Source organism: Dipodomys merriami, unplaced genomic scaffold (genome assembly GCF_024711535.1).
Source record: "Dipodomys merriami isolate MVZ:Mamm:240054 unplaced genomic scaffold, mDipMer1.0.p SCAF_50, whole genome shotgun sequence".
In the NCBI taxonomy this organism is placed as follows: Eukaryota; Metazoa; Chordata; class Mammalia; order Rodentia; family Heteromyidae; genus Dipodomys; species Dipodomys merriami.
The window spans coordinates 6307358-6320883 of record NW_027206069.1 but is presented as its reverse complement, the minus strand read 5'-3'; the positions used below and the strand labels follow the sequence as shown (position 1 = coordinate 6320883).

The 13526-nt window shown below is 44.5% G+C and overlaps 1 protein-coding gene across 3 annotated transcripts in view; it reads left to right on the top strand.

The window, feature by feature from the left end:
• Positions 1–1133: 1133 nt before the first annotated feature.
• Vrk1 (VRK serine/threonine kinase 1) overlaps positions 1134–13526 on the top strand; it is a 78010-nt gene continuing 65617 nt past the window's right edge. The window contains exon 1 of one of the 3 annotated variants that reach the window (XM_069997619.1): positions 1134–1214. Coding sequence is in view for 1 of the 3 variants with exons in the window: in XM_069997615.1 (XP_069853716.1) it covers positions 8065–8095 (31 nt within the window). In the remaining 2 variants the exon portion in view is untranslated. Of the gene's footprint in view, positions 1215–1327; positions 1415–8040; positions 8096–13526 lie in introns of those variants that run through there. The other 2 variants (XM_069997620.1, XM_069997615.1) reach the window with 2 other exon arrangements.

The following is a 13526-nucleotide window of genomic DNA, read 5'->3' as shown; positions in this document are numbered from 1 at the left end:
TTGGTTGACAACTATTCATCAAGTACGCACCTTGGGCTGTGAATTCATCAGGGTCTTAACAGGAAACAGATGACACAGGAGAAATAGGTTAATTTGATGAAGGTTGAATTGCAAGGCAACTGTTCACAAAGGTGTATGTGGGGAGCCACTAGGAATGGAGCAGAAACTGGAGGCAGTGTGTTTTCATCTCCTGACCTTATGTACAAAGAAGGGGCTGATGTCACTCACTGCAAACCCAAAGGAGGCCCAGAAAATGGTGAGCTTCTGGTGAAGGACCTATTGACCTGCAGGTGACCTTTTTTCTTTGTAGTTCGTCTTCCCTCCCTCCCCAACAGAAGTTATGGAGTAAGGATCATAGATGTCAGTCTCCTGGCTGAGGGAGCAGGAAGGGTGTCTGTAGGGACAGTGTGAGACACTGGACAGAAAACAGCACTGTCAAATGGACAGGGAGATTGAGGTTTTTATGGGGACTGAAATATGCACAATTTTGGGGGAATTCACTTTAGGAAAATCACACAAAATATCTTGCCTTGGTAAGCAGAAACCCCTAAAGTCTCCTCAAACATCTAGTTAAGGCTTGTTCCAGGACTTCAGAAGGTGTGATTTAAGAGCATCAGTGTAGGTGATTTAACTTATAACCTAGAGTTTGATTTCAAGAGCTTTATGATTTTTAATCTAGAACAGCGTCCCAATCCACAGTAAGCTTACAGTCTCATGGGTGATAGAAATTCACAAGTGATAATAAATACAAAGCAAACTGGTATAAGAGAAGTACAGCTAAAACACTACAGGGGGTTAGGTCTGCTTTGAACATGGGAACATTTTAACGGATCAAGCCAGTGAACACACGAGCAATATTCACTTCAGTTTCTATGGCACGGATGTGGTCTGAAGTGCTGACGGAGGCTGTAAAACTACATTTCCCAGAAGCCATCGGGGCCAAAGGGGATGGCAACTTACTTGGCCGCTCAAAGACTCCATGTCCTAGCATGCAGCGGGCGCGAGGGCCGCAGTTCCCGGCATGCCTTGGGAGGCTGCGGGAAAGCACAGTCCCGCCTAGTCGCTTTCCATTCGTCCCGCCTTCCCTGTGTCTCGGAGCCAATGGGAAGACCCCGTATTGGAGGGTGCCGAGCAGCGGGCGTAGCTGCGGACTTGCGAGTCGGAGAAAGCGGCGGGAAGTTCGTACTGGGCGGAAGGCGACGGACCTGCTGCAGGTTGGGTAAACAGGACTCTGTCCTCGTCAAAGTTGTACTGGGCGGAAGGTGACGGGTCTGCGGCGTGGGTCGGCGAGACTCTGTCCGCGCCAGGCTCGCACTGGGCGGAAGGTGACGGGTCTGATGCAGCTTTGCTCGGTAGGACGCTGGTCTCACGAAGTTCGTACTGGGCGGAAGGTGACGGGTCAGAAGCAGCCTGGGTAAGCTGGACGCTGTCCTCACGATGTCCGACCTGAGTGGAAGGCGACGGGCCTAATGCAGTAGTGGTAGGCAGGACGCTGGCCTCACGCGGTTCGTGGTGGGCCTGGGGCGACTGGCGTTCTGCAGGCGGGGCTGCAGACTGGCTGGACTGGACGCGGGACGCGCTAGGTGTGCTGTGGGACGGAGGCGACCGCGACCGGTCTTTTGCTGCCTGGGCGGGCGGGACGCGGGACGCACTAGGTTGGTGGTGGGCCGGAGGCGACCGGTCTTTGGCAGCCTGGGCGGGCGGGACGCGGGACGCACTAGGTTGGTGGTGGGCCGGAGGCGACCGGTCTTTGGCAGCCTGGGCGGGCGGGACGCGGGACGCACTAGGTTGGTGGTGGACCGGAGGCGACCGGTCTTTGGCAGCCTGGGTGGGCGGGACGCGGGACGCACTAGGTTGGTGGTGGACCGGAGACGACCGGTCTTTGGCAGCCTGGGTGGGCGGGGCTGCGGCCTGGGTGGGCGGGGCGCTGGCTTCGCGGAGTTGGTTTTGGGCTGAAGGCGGCCGGTCTTTGGCAGCCGGGGTAGGCGGGGCTGCAGCCGGGGTAGGCGGGGCGCTGGCCTGACGAAGCTCCTGGGTGGGAGGCTGAGGGGCTTGTGCAGCTTGGGCTGGCGGGACCCTGGCCGCGCGGTCCCGGGGTTGGTTCGCCGGGCCGGGCGCGGGGACGAGCATCTGGGGCTGGCGGCGTGAGCCTCGGCGTCTCGGCTGACCGCTCCTCCTCCGCGTCGTCGTCCGGCACGCCCGGGCCGGTTTCACCGGGCGCCACGGCGTCCAGGACCGTTGCAGCGGTGTCTGCAGGGTCAGGCGGCCCCGCAGGGTCATGAGGCCCCGCATGACCAGGCGGCCCCGCAGGGTCAAGCGGCCCCGCAGCGTCATGCGGCTTTCCGGGACGCACCGCGATGCCCAGGGGTGGCCCCACAGACCGTGCAGGGCCACGCAGCAGCCGCGGGTCCTCCGCGTCGCCCTGGTCTCCCGGTCCGCCCCCAGGGTTAGGCCGGCCTTCTGGCCCGCACCGCCATCCGGGGCGGGGGTTGGGGCCGGGGCCGGGGCCGGGGCCGGGGCCGGGGCCCGGGTGTGAGCAGGGCCGCCGGGGCCGCGCTGCCTCGGGCGGCCTCGGTTCTGGAAGCCATTCCCGGAAGATGAGCCTTTACTTGTTGAATGCGAGCCAGGCAGCGGCCAGTTGGTCCCGGAGGACCCGACGGAGGAGGCGGCCGTGGCCCGGACCTGCTCCAGCGCGGAGCGGCACCGGCCGGCCTCCCCCCACCGACCTCCCCTCACCGGCCTCCCCCCACCCGCCCGGTGAGGCTCGCGGGGCGCGCTTGGGGCCGCGTGCCGAGGTTCCGCGCTTCCTCCGGCCCTCTCCGGTGACAGCCGGCCGCGGCTCCCACCCCGTCGTCAGGGGCGACGCCGGCGGCTTCCTGGCGCCCGAGGAGTTTAGTTTCCCTCCGAAAACCTTCCAGCCGATGTAACCACTTAGCTCCGCCGTCCGGGGGAGACCGAGGGGCTCACGCCCATGGAGCCCACCCCATTTCTCACTCCCGTCCCCATCAGTCTCCCAGTCTTGATGCCTGCTTTGTTCTTAGGAAGGTGGTGGTTACATTTAGGCAAACTGAAGAGTCTCGTTAATGCTTTTTTTTTTTTTTTTTTTTTTTTTTTTAATCAGTCCTGGGGCTTGAACTCAAGGCCTGGGCTCTGTCCCTGAGCGCTTCCATTCAAGGCTAGCACACTACCATAGCGCCACTTCCGGCTCTTTCTGTGTTATGTGGTGCCGAGGAATCGAACCCAGGGCTTCATGCATGCAAGGCAAGCACTCTACCACTGAGCCACCTTCCCGGCCCCACGTTTGTTCTTTTACAAAGAATATGGAAAAAAGTTAAAAAAAAAAGTAGACCAACATTTAATTTTGAGATTTCAGAATAAAGGCATTTGTGAGTGTGTGTGTGTGTGTGTGTGCGCGCGCGCGCGTGCATACGCGCACACGTTTTGGGTCTTGAAATTGGTCTGGGTGCTGTCCCTGAGCTTTTTAGCTCAAGGCTGGCCATCTACCAATTGAACCACAGCTCCACTTCCAGTTTTTTTGGTGGCTAATTGAGGATAAGAGTCTTGCATGCCTTTCCTGCCCAGGCTGGCTTTGAACCGTGATCCTCAGATTTCAGCCTCCTGAGTAGCCAGGATTACAGGTGTGAGCACCCAGCTAACAAGTTACTTCTTGTAACTTGACAAGGCTGAGCATTGTACTTTGTGGAAGAAATGAATCTACAGTTGGAATTAAGTTTCTGGTTAGATAAGATAATGTTCCTCTTCTTACAGTAGGGAATGCAACGTAAGCACTGTAGACAATTGAAGCTTTCTGTGTTGATATGTTTGCAGATGGTTCTCTGCTTATCTTTCCATTGCCCATCCTGTTCCATGTTGCTACTGTAATGCAGGTTGAATTTAGTAATAAGTTTGTGATAGGCATTACTGACTTAGTGCAGTGCTAGTGTCCAGTCCAGTCCTATAGTGTGATGAATTCTTTTTGGGCTCAATGCTGCAAAAATTATGAGTGTATTTGTTAAACAAATGAGATTAATGGAGGGATGTGTTAAACATAAAGCCTGGCATATAGGAAGTTAGTTAAGTGCCCAGGAAATGGTTATATGGAACGTTTGTGCTAAGTTTTATTCCAGTATGCAAATGTATATTTTAAAAATAACAGTAATGCAATTCAAGATGTTGATAGACCCTAAAATTAAATTGCTTAAAGGAAATAGGCCAGCCTTTTTTTTCCTTAAAGTTTGAGAACTAATGTGAAATAGTAAATAAATGCATGTCCCAGATGTCTAGAAAAGGAAAAAAAAAGCAGGGTTTTAATTTTGACAATTAAATTTTTTCCCCTAAAGGAGTCCCTTAGTATATATGTATATACTATGAATAGAAGTTTGATTTGAAAGATAAAACTTGAAAAATAATTTTTATTTGAAAAGTGAAACTTGGAAGTGAAACAAAGCTTTGAAATTTACTGTAAGTGGAATGGAGCAGGATGAGTCCTGGATTTATGCAAATGTGCAAATGCTCTCATCCCATGTATCAGGCAGCCAGCCTAATGGGGATTAAATGCTGCTGCTTTGTGTGAGGAAGAGTAAGTGAGTGAGGCTTTCAGAAAATTGGTCTTGATGGGTTCTGAGACTCATTGGTAACAATAGCACAGGAGAATATTTTGTAGAGGTTATTATTATTATTTTTCCTTACCTGCTTGCTCAGGTGAGAAGAAATGGACTCATTCATTAAACAGAAGTCCTTCTGCCTACTGTTGACCAGGAATCGCGCTAGGTTCAAGGTCTATGCTTGCTATTTTCTTGTTTCCTTTGTTTTAAATTAATTTAGACTATTCTTCTTGACCACGTATGTTCAGCATGCAAGCAGTCAGTGTATGTGTTAAAGCACATGCATTGCAAACCTTCACTATTGATGAAGTGTAGGAAATAGGGAATTTTAACAGGAATGGAAGACTGACAAATTTAGGAGGTTGTAGAATCTGCGTTAGTTTTCTCTTTGTGGATTGGCTGTCTAGCTGCTGTTTCCATGCCAGCAGATTTATCTATTTTACACTTAGTTCCTGGTTTTAAGAACCCAAAAGAGACTACATCATATAATTGTCAGTTTTCTCTTAAGATTTTTTTAAAAGCATGAAGTAAAAAAATCTTACAGCCAAGATAATTATAGCTTTATTTCACTTTTTATTTTTATTTTTGTTCTTCCTTATGCCCCTTATTAGGTGGCATGAGTTATGGTGGGGGGAGGCATACTTACATTTCCATACATTTACAATATATTTCAGTCTGTATTACCCCCTCTATCACTCTCCCTCTTTAAAACAATTTCAACAGGTTTCAGTGTTCTACTTTCATAGTTGTCAACCATTTATTTTGCCTATCCTCCTTGCTAGCGCAACCCCTCCTGCTAGGATCCTCTCTTGACAGAGCCTGTTTTTCTTTTCCTGTTCTCAGGCTGTTGGTCTCAAATTATTCTTACCAAGTATCAGCTGAATATGTCATCTTCTGATACTGTGTATTAGTGAATTGTGATCACATTTCACAACACAACTACTAAGTAATATTAAACCTCTAGTCTTTATAGACTGGAAAAAAAATCACACTTAATGTTGCTACTCAAAGCATGTTGTTTATTGTGTAATATGATAATAATCACCAGCATACAGGTTACAAATAATTATGAATTCTTATAAGCAGTTAAAAAAAGGCAATTTGAAATCAGGACATTTTTACATTTTTATCTACAAATGGTTGTACAAGGGCTTACAGAATTTAATATATCCATTTTTGTGTGTAGTGCATCTTGATCAGAGTCACCCTTCCCTCTTGCCCACTCCGATTTCCCCTTTCCATCAGTCATGTCATTTTCCACTTCCTTTCCCACATATGTACATCAAGTATTTTAACTTCATTTACCTACCATTCTCTTCCATTCATCTGCCTTCTCCCTCTAACCTCCCCCTTCATAACATGTTTCAGCTTCCTGATATTCATTTTGTTAAACCATGTTTGCTGTTCAAAGGGTTTACAAGTTGGAGTTTCACTTCTGAATATATGATACTTTAGTCAGCTTGGTTATGTACGTATGCATATGCTTCTGTGTGTTTACATTGGAAGTTGTATTTTGGGTGTAAGATCTACATAAGAGAAAACATGTATCCTTTGTCTTTCTGGGCATAGTTTACTTCACTTGACTTTTTCCCAGGTTCATCAGTTTCCCTGTGAATGACATAATTCTTGGTATGAGGAATTAAAAATTTTTTTTATGAAAATAGTCCAGGTTATAATATACTTAGTTTCTTTTTTATAGGCTTGTAGAAAATGCTTTAGAAATAATAACTACTATATTTGTATTACTTTATGCTTCTGATGGGAATATGAAATACACAAGTACAGCCACTTTGAAAATTAGTTTAACAGTTTTGAAAAAGTTAAACCTATGCCGAACATATGGCCTAGCTGTTTCACACTTGGGAATTTATTTTAGAGAAATAAACTAATTCACTAATGTACGAACATATACGTGGATGCTTGTAGTAGCTTTATTTATAAGTCCAAGCCAGAAGCCATCCATGTCCTTCAGTTTGTCAAGGGTTAAATTGGATTTGATACATGGAAGGGCACTCATAACAAAAAAGAATCAGCTGTTGATGTAGCGCTTTGATTGAGCTTAAGAACTTCCTACCAAGTTAAGAGGCCAGACACAAAGGTTGTGTCATTGTAGGATCTGTAACTGCATGTAGTGGGTTTACCTTTTGGTAAATCAGGTGATAAAGGGGTGGAGAAAGGTGTTTTTGCTTTTGTTTTTTAAACTTCCAACAAGGTGAGCACCAATTTGAGTTTGCCAAACTTCTCCAGGAGCAACAGAAACAAGGGGCTTTTACTGGGGGAAGGTCCCCCATGTTCGTATAGGGAAGACTCACTTGTGGAGAGGGCACATTCGTGGCATGCTCAGTTTGAGGTCATAATTACAGTGTTCAAAAAATACGCCACCCAGGAACAGCTCCGAGCAGAGAATTTAGTTTTATCATGAGCAAAATTGATTCCACGTCATTAAAAAGTGATTTGAGTCTGTGATTTTGGTTGGTTTCTTGTACATTTCTCTAGTGAGCTTGAGATGAAACCAGAAGAAAAAACACAGCTGAAGTCAGTGACAGTCTTACAGGGGGTCAGACCCCATCTGCCAAAAGTGTAAGAGCTCTCCCTACAACTGGCTCACACCTAGAATTGTGGCTACTCAGGAGGCAAGTGAGTGTGGGCAGGAAAGTCTGTGAGATTTATCTCCAGTTAACCACCAAAAAGCTGGAAGGGGGTTGTGGCTCAAGTGGTAAAGTGCTACCCTGGAGCAAGAAATCTCAGGGGCAGTGCCCAGACCCTGTCCAGCACACATGCAAAAAAGTTGGCTGTGTAATGGTTTCAGTTATATTCTGAGGATGACTTTAGAGCAGTGTCTGGTTGGGTTAGGGCTGAGTTTCTTTGGTAATGGAGCAGTCTTATGTCCTGATTGTGCTGATGGATACAGTGTGTGTATGTGGGACAGAAGATGGAGTACATGCAGACACTCTCTCTCTCTCTCTCTCTCTCTCTTTCTCTCTCTCTCAAAACTGACATTGTGCCAGGCGCCAGTGGCTCCGCCTGTAATGCTAGCTACTCAGGAGGCTGAGATCTGAGGCTCTAGGTTGCAGTTCAAGGCCAGTTTGGGCAGGAAAGTCCGTGAGACTCTTCTCTTCAATAAACCAATAGAAAACCGGAAGTGGCGCTGTGGCTCAAGTGGTAGAGTGCTTGCCTTGAGCTGAAAAGCTCAGGGACAGCACCCAGGCCTAGAGTTCAAGCCCCACGACCGACAAAAACAAAGCAAAAACAAAACAACCCCTTGTAATTGTCCATTTCCTAGTTATAACAGTTGTACTACGCTTGCCTAGTGTATGGCTGTATAACATTTTATGTAATCATTCACCCATTGAAGGACATGGGGGTTGTTTCTAGTTTTTGGTGATTACAAACAAAGCTGCTCTGAGTATTCATTTTCAGGTTTTTGTGTGAATGTATGTTTCTATTTCTTCTAGGATAAATGCCTAGGAGTGTAACTGTTGGGTTGTGTGGTAAGTATATGTTTAACTTAGGAAACTGCCAAACTTCCAGTGTAGCGACATTTTACAGTCCCATCATCACTCTATGAGAGATCCAGTTTCTCTGTGTTGCCACCATTTGGTACTGGTTTTATTTTTGTGGGTAGAGGTCACTTTAATGTGTACCTTCCTAATAGCTAATTTTTCCATGTACTTATTGACATTGTGTCTTCTTCGATGACTTGTCTGCTCAAATCTCTTGCCCATTTTGTCAGTGAATTGTTTGTTTTCTTATTGCTGAGTTTGGAGCTTAAAAAAATATGTTCTGGATAGTCCTTTGCCAACTATATGATTTGTTAGTACATTCACTCAGTCTCTGGCTTGTCTTTTCATTCCTACACTGTGGTTCACCGTACAAACATCTGATAAATCCTGGGTTGTCAGCTTATGGATGTGCTTTGAAGGCATGCACATCTTAGAATTCAATGCTCAGTCCTTTATCAGGAAGATGGCCTTATGTTTTCTAGTATTATGTCTTACATTTGTATCTGTAATCCCTTGGGAGTTGATTTTTACACAAGATGTGAGGTTTAGATATTGATTATTTTTCTTCTCCCTTTGTCTGTGAACATCCAATTATTCCAAAACCATCTGTTGAAAATACTACTCTTTTTCCATATAATGGTTTTTTACACCTTTACCAAAATATTGTTTGGCCATTTACTGTAAACAGTGCCACAGGAAGAAATAAATGAACAGTTAAGTAAATGTTAATACAAGGCATGATGCGGTTTGAGTTTGGGACAAGAGGGAAAACATTTTAGAGAATAACATGAGCAAAGTCATGTCCTAGGCAAGTAAGAACTGGATGCTTTGGGGAATCATGTGAGCAAAGGGGATATGGAACTTAAGGCTATTTAGTTTAAGACTGTTAAAATGGCTGGTTTTGAGCAGGAAACAAATGGTATTTAAGAGAAGTTGTTTTAGGTGTAGAGGTGGGTCTATCACTTTGTATTTCACAGGTCTGCCAGAAAGTGATGTCATTTCACAATGTTCTAAGTTGAATGTGTGTGTTCAGCTTCCTGTCACTGGCATGCTGTCTGAGATGATCAACCTGTAAGGGGAGAGGTTTATTTTGGCTCCGGTTACTGGGGTTTCAGTCCATGGTTAGTTGGCACTGTGGCAAGGGAGAATCTCATGGTGAGAGTTACGATGGGGAAGCTGTTCACCTCATGGCATCTAGGAAGCAGAGAGACAAGAATGGAGTTCCCTACACCCTTCAAGGGTAGGGCCCACCAGAAGCCTAACTTGCTTTTATCAGGTCTCACCTCCTAAAGGCTTTACTAGGAGTGCCCCAGGCTTTTGAGGGTCCCTTTACCAAACCGTAGCAATGGGTATGGTACATTTCAGACTTTGTTACTCTTCAGGTATAGATACTGAGAATTCTGTCGGACTATCAAACTCCTTCAGAGTAATGCTACTTTCAGCAAGCTGCTCTTGTGGAAGAAAGTGTAGTTTTTTTTGGCCCATTGTTAATATGGATGGTATAGATATATATTTTTTTCTTTTTTTAAAAAATCAAGCCTGGAAAATGTCTTAGAGTTGAACAATGAAAGTGAGTAAAAAAAACAAAACAAAAACCAAAGAGTTGATAAACTGGTCCAGTGAGGAAAAGTTAGCAGACTCATTGATCATAGTAAACAGGGTATTCTTTGTACACCCATACTTAGGAACTGTGCAGAGGATGATAGAGGACCTGCTTCTCTGTAAAACAACTGACAGTGAATGGCTCAAATTGCAGTGTTAGGGTTTTAGTCTTGGGAAAGAATTTCCAGATAGCAGTCATTCATGCCAGTAATCCAAGAGATTTTTAAGGGCAGAGTAGTAACCTGGTAGTTTAGGAACATTTTGTCTATAGTCAGGGGTATGATAGGTAACTGTGGTACAGATCTGCCCTTGGAACTTATTGTTTTTGGATTTGGATACACTTTCTTCCTTTTTCTTTTTATCTTTCTTTCTTTTTTTTTTTTTTGGAGTTTGAACTCAGGGACTGGGCGCTGTCCCTGAGCTCTTTTGCTCAAGGCTAGAGCTCTACCATTTTGAGTCACAGCTCCACTTCCAGTATTTGAGTGGTAAATTGGAGATAAAAGAATCTCACGGGGAAGTGGTGCTGTGGCTCAAGTGGTAGAGTGCTAGCCTTGAGCTGAAGAGCTGAGGGACAGCTCCCAGGCCCAGAGTTCAAGCCCCACGACCGACCAAAAAAAAAAAAAAAAAAGGAAAGAATCTCACGGGGACTTCGCTGCCTGTGCTGGCTTTGAACCGTGATCCTCAGATCTCAGCTTCCTGAGTAGATAGGATTATAGGTGTGAACTACCAGCACCCAGTTTAAAATATTGTTTTCTCATTACCCATTTCAGTTTTTGATTTTTCTATACAAATTAATTTTTAACCCATTTCGCATGAGAGTCTCATTTATTTTCTGCATTTAAAAGACAACATTTAAAATGGATATATATGGAGTTCATTGGATGTAGAATGCACTTATGCTGTTTATAAAATAACCAGCTAGCCGGTAATCCTAGCTAGCTCCTCAGGAGACTGAGATCTGAAGATTGAGGTACAAAGCCAGCTGGGCAGGAGAAGTCAAAGACCCTTGTCTCCAATTAACCACCAGAAAATCAGAAGTGGTGCTGTGGCTCAGTGATAGAGCACTAGCCTTTAACAAAAGAGCTCAGGGACAGCGCCCAGGCCCAGAGTTCAACCCCCACAACTGGCCAAAAACAAAACAAAACAAAAAACCTCAGCTAATACGAACCTACACACTGTGAGGTGAACTGCTAGAAATCAGTGCATTTTTACACTTACTTGGGACCATGGAAAACAGAGCATCCCATTTAAAAACATCAGAGGTGACTTGTTGAGCAGGGGGTTTTATGATGATACGCAGAAGTTGAGGACTGGCCGTGTGAAAGCTCCACTGTGATGACTCACTTGTTCTCAAAATACTTTCTGTTTGATTTAACTCCTTAGTTTGATTCTTTGCCACTAGTGAAGGTTTGTTTTTTCCCCCTGACTAAACGTGGAGATGGATCAAGCCTGTAATGCACTTGTGATTGCAGCCCTTCAGTCTTAGCACAGAGGAATTTTTTTTTCCTACAGAAGAGCGGGCTCTTACAGTGCTATGCAAGCTGCCCACTTAAAACTATCATTGCTTGGCACCTATGCCCTAGTGACAGTTTGACCAACATGTGAGCAGGCACACTGCCATCGTGACAGATGGGTGTGAGTAGAGGCAGCCAAGAAACCATGTATCTGCATCTAGTGTATTTGTTAAGGGCAGGATTCCCAGTCAGGGACGTTCAAACGTCTGTCCATCTTGAGCTTTCACTCCTGTGGTATAAGGGATGTCATCATTAATCCCAGCTCTGACTGAGATTCCATGGGTATATAAGGGCTTCTTGGCACTTACAGAAGTAGGCAATTGGGGACAATCAGGATAATTGTTCTCCCCTTCACAGTACTACTTCAAATAATCCTTTCCTCTTTCTTCTAGCCAACTAGATTTGTAAGGAATATAACCCAGTTTATGCATTGTCCTGACACATCTGAATTGTGTGTTTCTTTATGTGTCTTCTAGAGCTTGAAAGCTTTGCTAGTCATTTAATATTTATCCTTTGTACAGAGAAATATAATTGGAGTCAAGTAGATCTGAGTTCAAATATTGACTGCTGTACAACACTAGGGCAGCCTAATTTAGCATCAGATCACTTCCTTCCTGTGATACAGGATTGTTGTGAGAACTAAATATGGATTATGCATATTAATCACTTATATAAGATCTGGCCCACAGTAAATGTTAATGTGTCATCATTACTTTGATATCACGTTAGCACACCTGAAGGTAGTTTTTCTATTGAGCTATTTGAAGCAGTATACATATATATATATTTTAGCTCCTTTCAGTTCTTTTTTTTTGGGGGGGGTGTCCGGTTGTGGGGCCTGAACTCTGGGCCTGGGCACTGTCCCTCAGATCTTCAGCTCAAGGCTAGTGCTCTACCACTTGAGCCACAGCACCACTTCCGGCTTTTTTCTTTTTGCTTATGTGGTGTTGAGGAATCGAACCCAGGGCCTCATGCATGCAAGGCAAGCACTTTACCACTGAGCCACCTTCCCAGCCCTCCTTTCAGTTCTTGAAAGTCACTTAGTGGACCTTATGCAGGTGTTTTATGGAAAATAATGGTAGGGTATTCCAATGATGGGAAACTCACTTTGTCTAGGGCTGTTAGAAAGTTCTTTCTTTTTAAAGAATTTTTTTTTAATTGTTAGCATAAAGGTGTGCATGGCTTACAGTTACATAAGTCAGGTAAAGAACTTTTTTTTTTTTTTTTTTTTGGACGGTGTTCCCCTTCCCTTGCTCTATTTTTCCCTCCCATCCCCATCCACAAAGTGTATAGTTCATTTTCAACATAGTGTCGAGAGAATACCACTGCTGCATTTGTTCACCCTTTGTCCCTCTATTTCTGTGTCCCTTACCCTTCCAAAGACAGATAAATGAATACACAAGACAAAAAAATTTCCTGGCGTTCATTTTGATAAATATTATTTTATATGATCAGATATACATAGGCTTTGCACCTTTGTGTTCCTCTCCTAAAACTCCTCCTTTGGTCTCACTGTGTGTGAATGCCTAGAGTCCCGTAAGAACTTTCTTATTGTGAGTGGAAATCTACTTTGTTACTCTTTTACTCTGTCGTTTGGAGTCCTATAGAACAAGCCAACTTCATTTTCTACAAAGCGTCCTTTCAGATATGTAAAACCAGTATCAAGTATTGTCAGCCCTGTTGAGTGGAAACATCTCCAGTTCATTACCTATTCCTCATATGCCATAGTTCCATGTCAGGTCATCACACTGGTGGCTTTTCTCTTGAAATTTCCATTTTTTTCTTTATATTATTTTTATCGATATACTTCTTTACATTAAAGGTTCAGAGGAAAAAAAAAGCAATGCAAAAAAGAATGGTAAGGTTGCTTAAGTGGTAGAGTGTCTCCCTAGGAAGAATGAGGCTCTGAGTTCAAATTCCAGTACCTCAAAAATGAAAAAAGAAGAGAAAGAGAGAGAGAGAAAGGCAAATTCTTGTGTGAAAAGCATTGAAATTTCCATTTTTAAACTGTAGTTTAAAAATCATGGCTTGATAAGTAAAAAATAGACACTTGTGGACATAGCACCCTTCTGTTAGTGTACTGAAGAATCTTGCCTTTTTATACATACTGTATTTTTATTAATAATGGCTACTTTCTATTGATCACATCATGCTAGAGGTGAATAAAACTCTTGTCATCTTTTCATGTTGTTGCTCTGCAATAATTTTGGGTAGCAGTCATGGATAGAACTTGCATTTTACCTTGCTAGATTTCTTGTTATTGGCTAGCTTCAAGATAGCTTGTTATTGGCTAACTTTTTAAG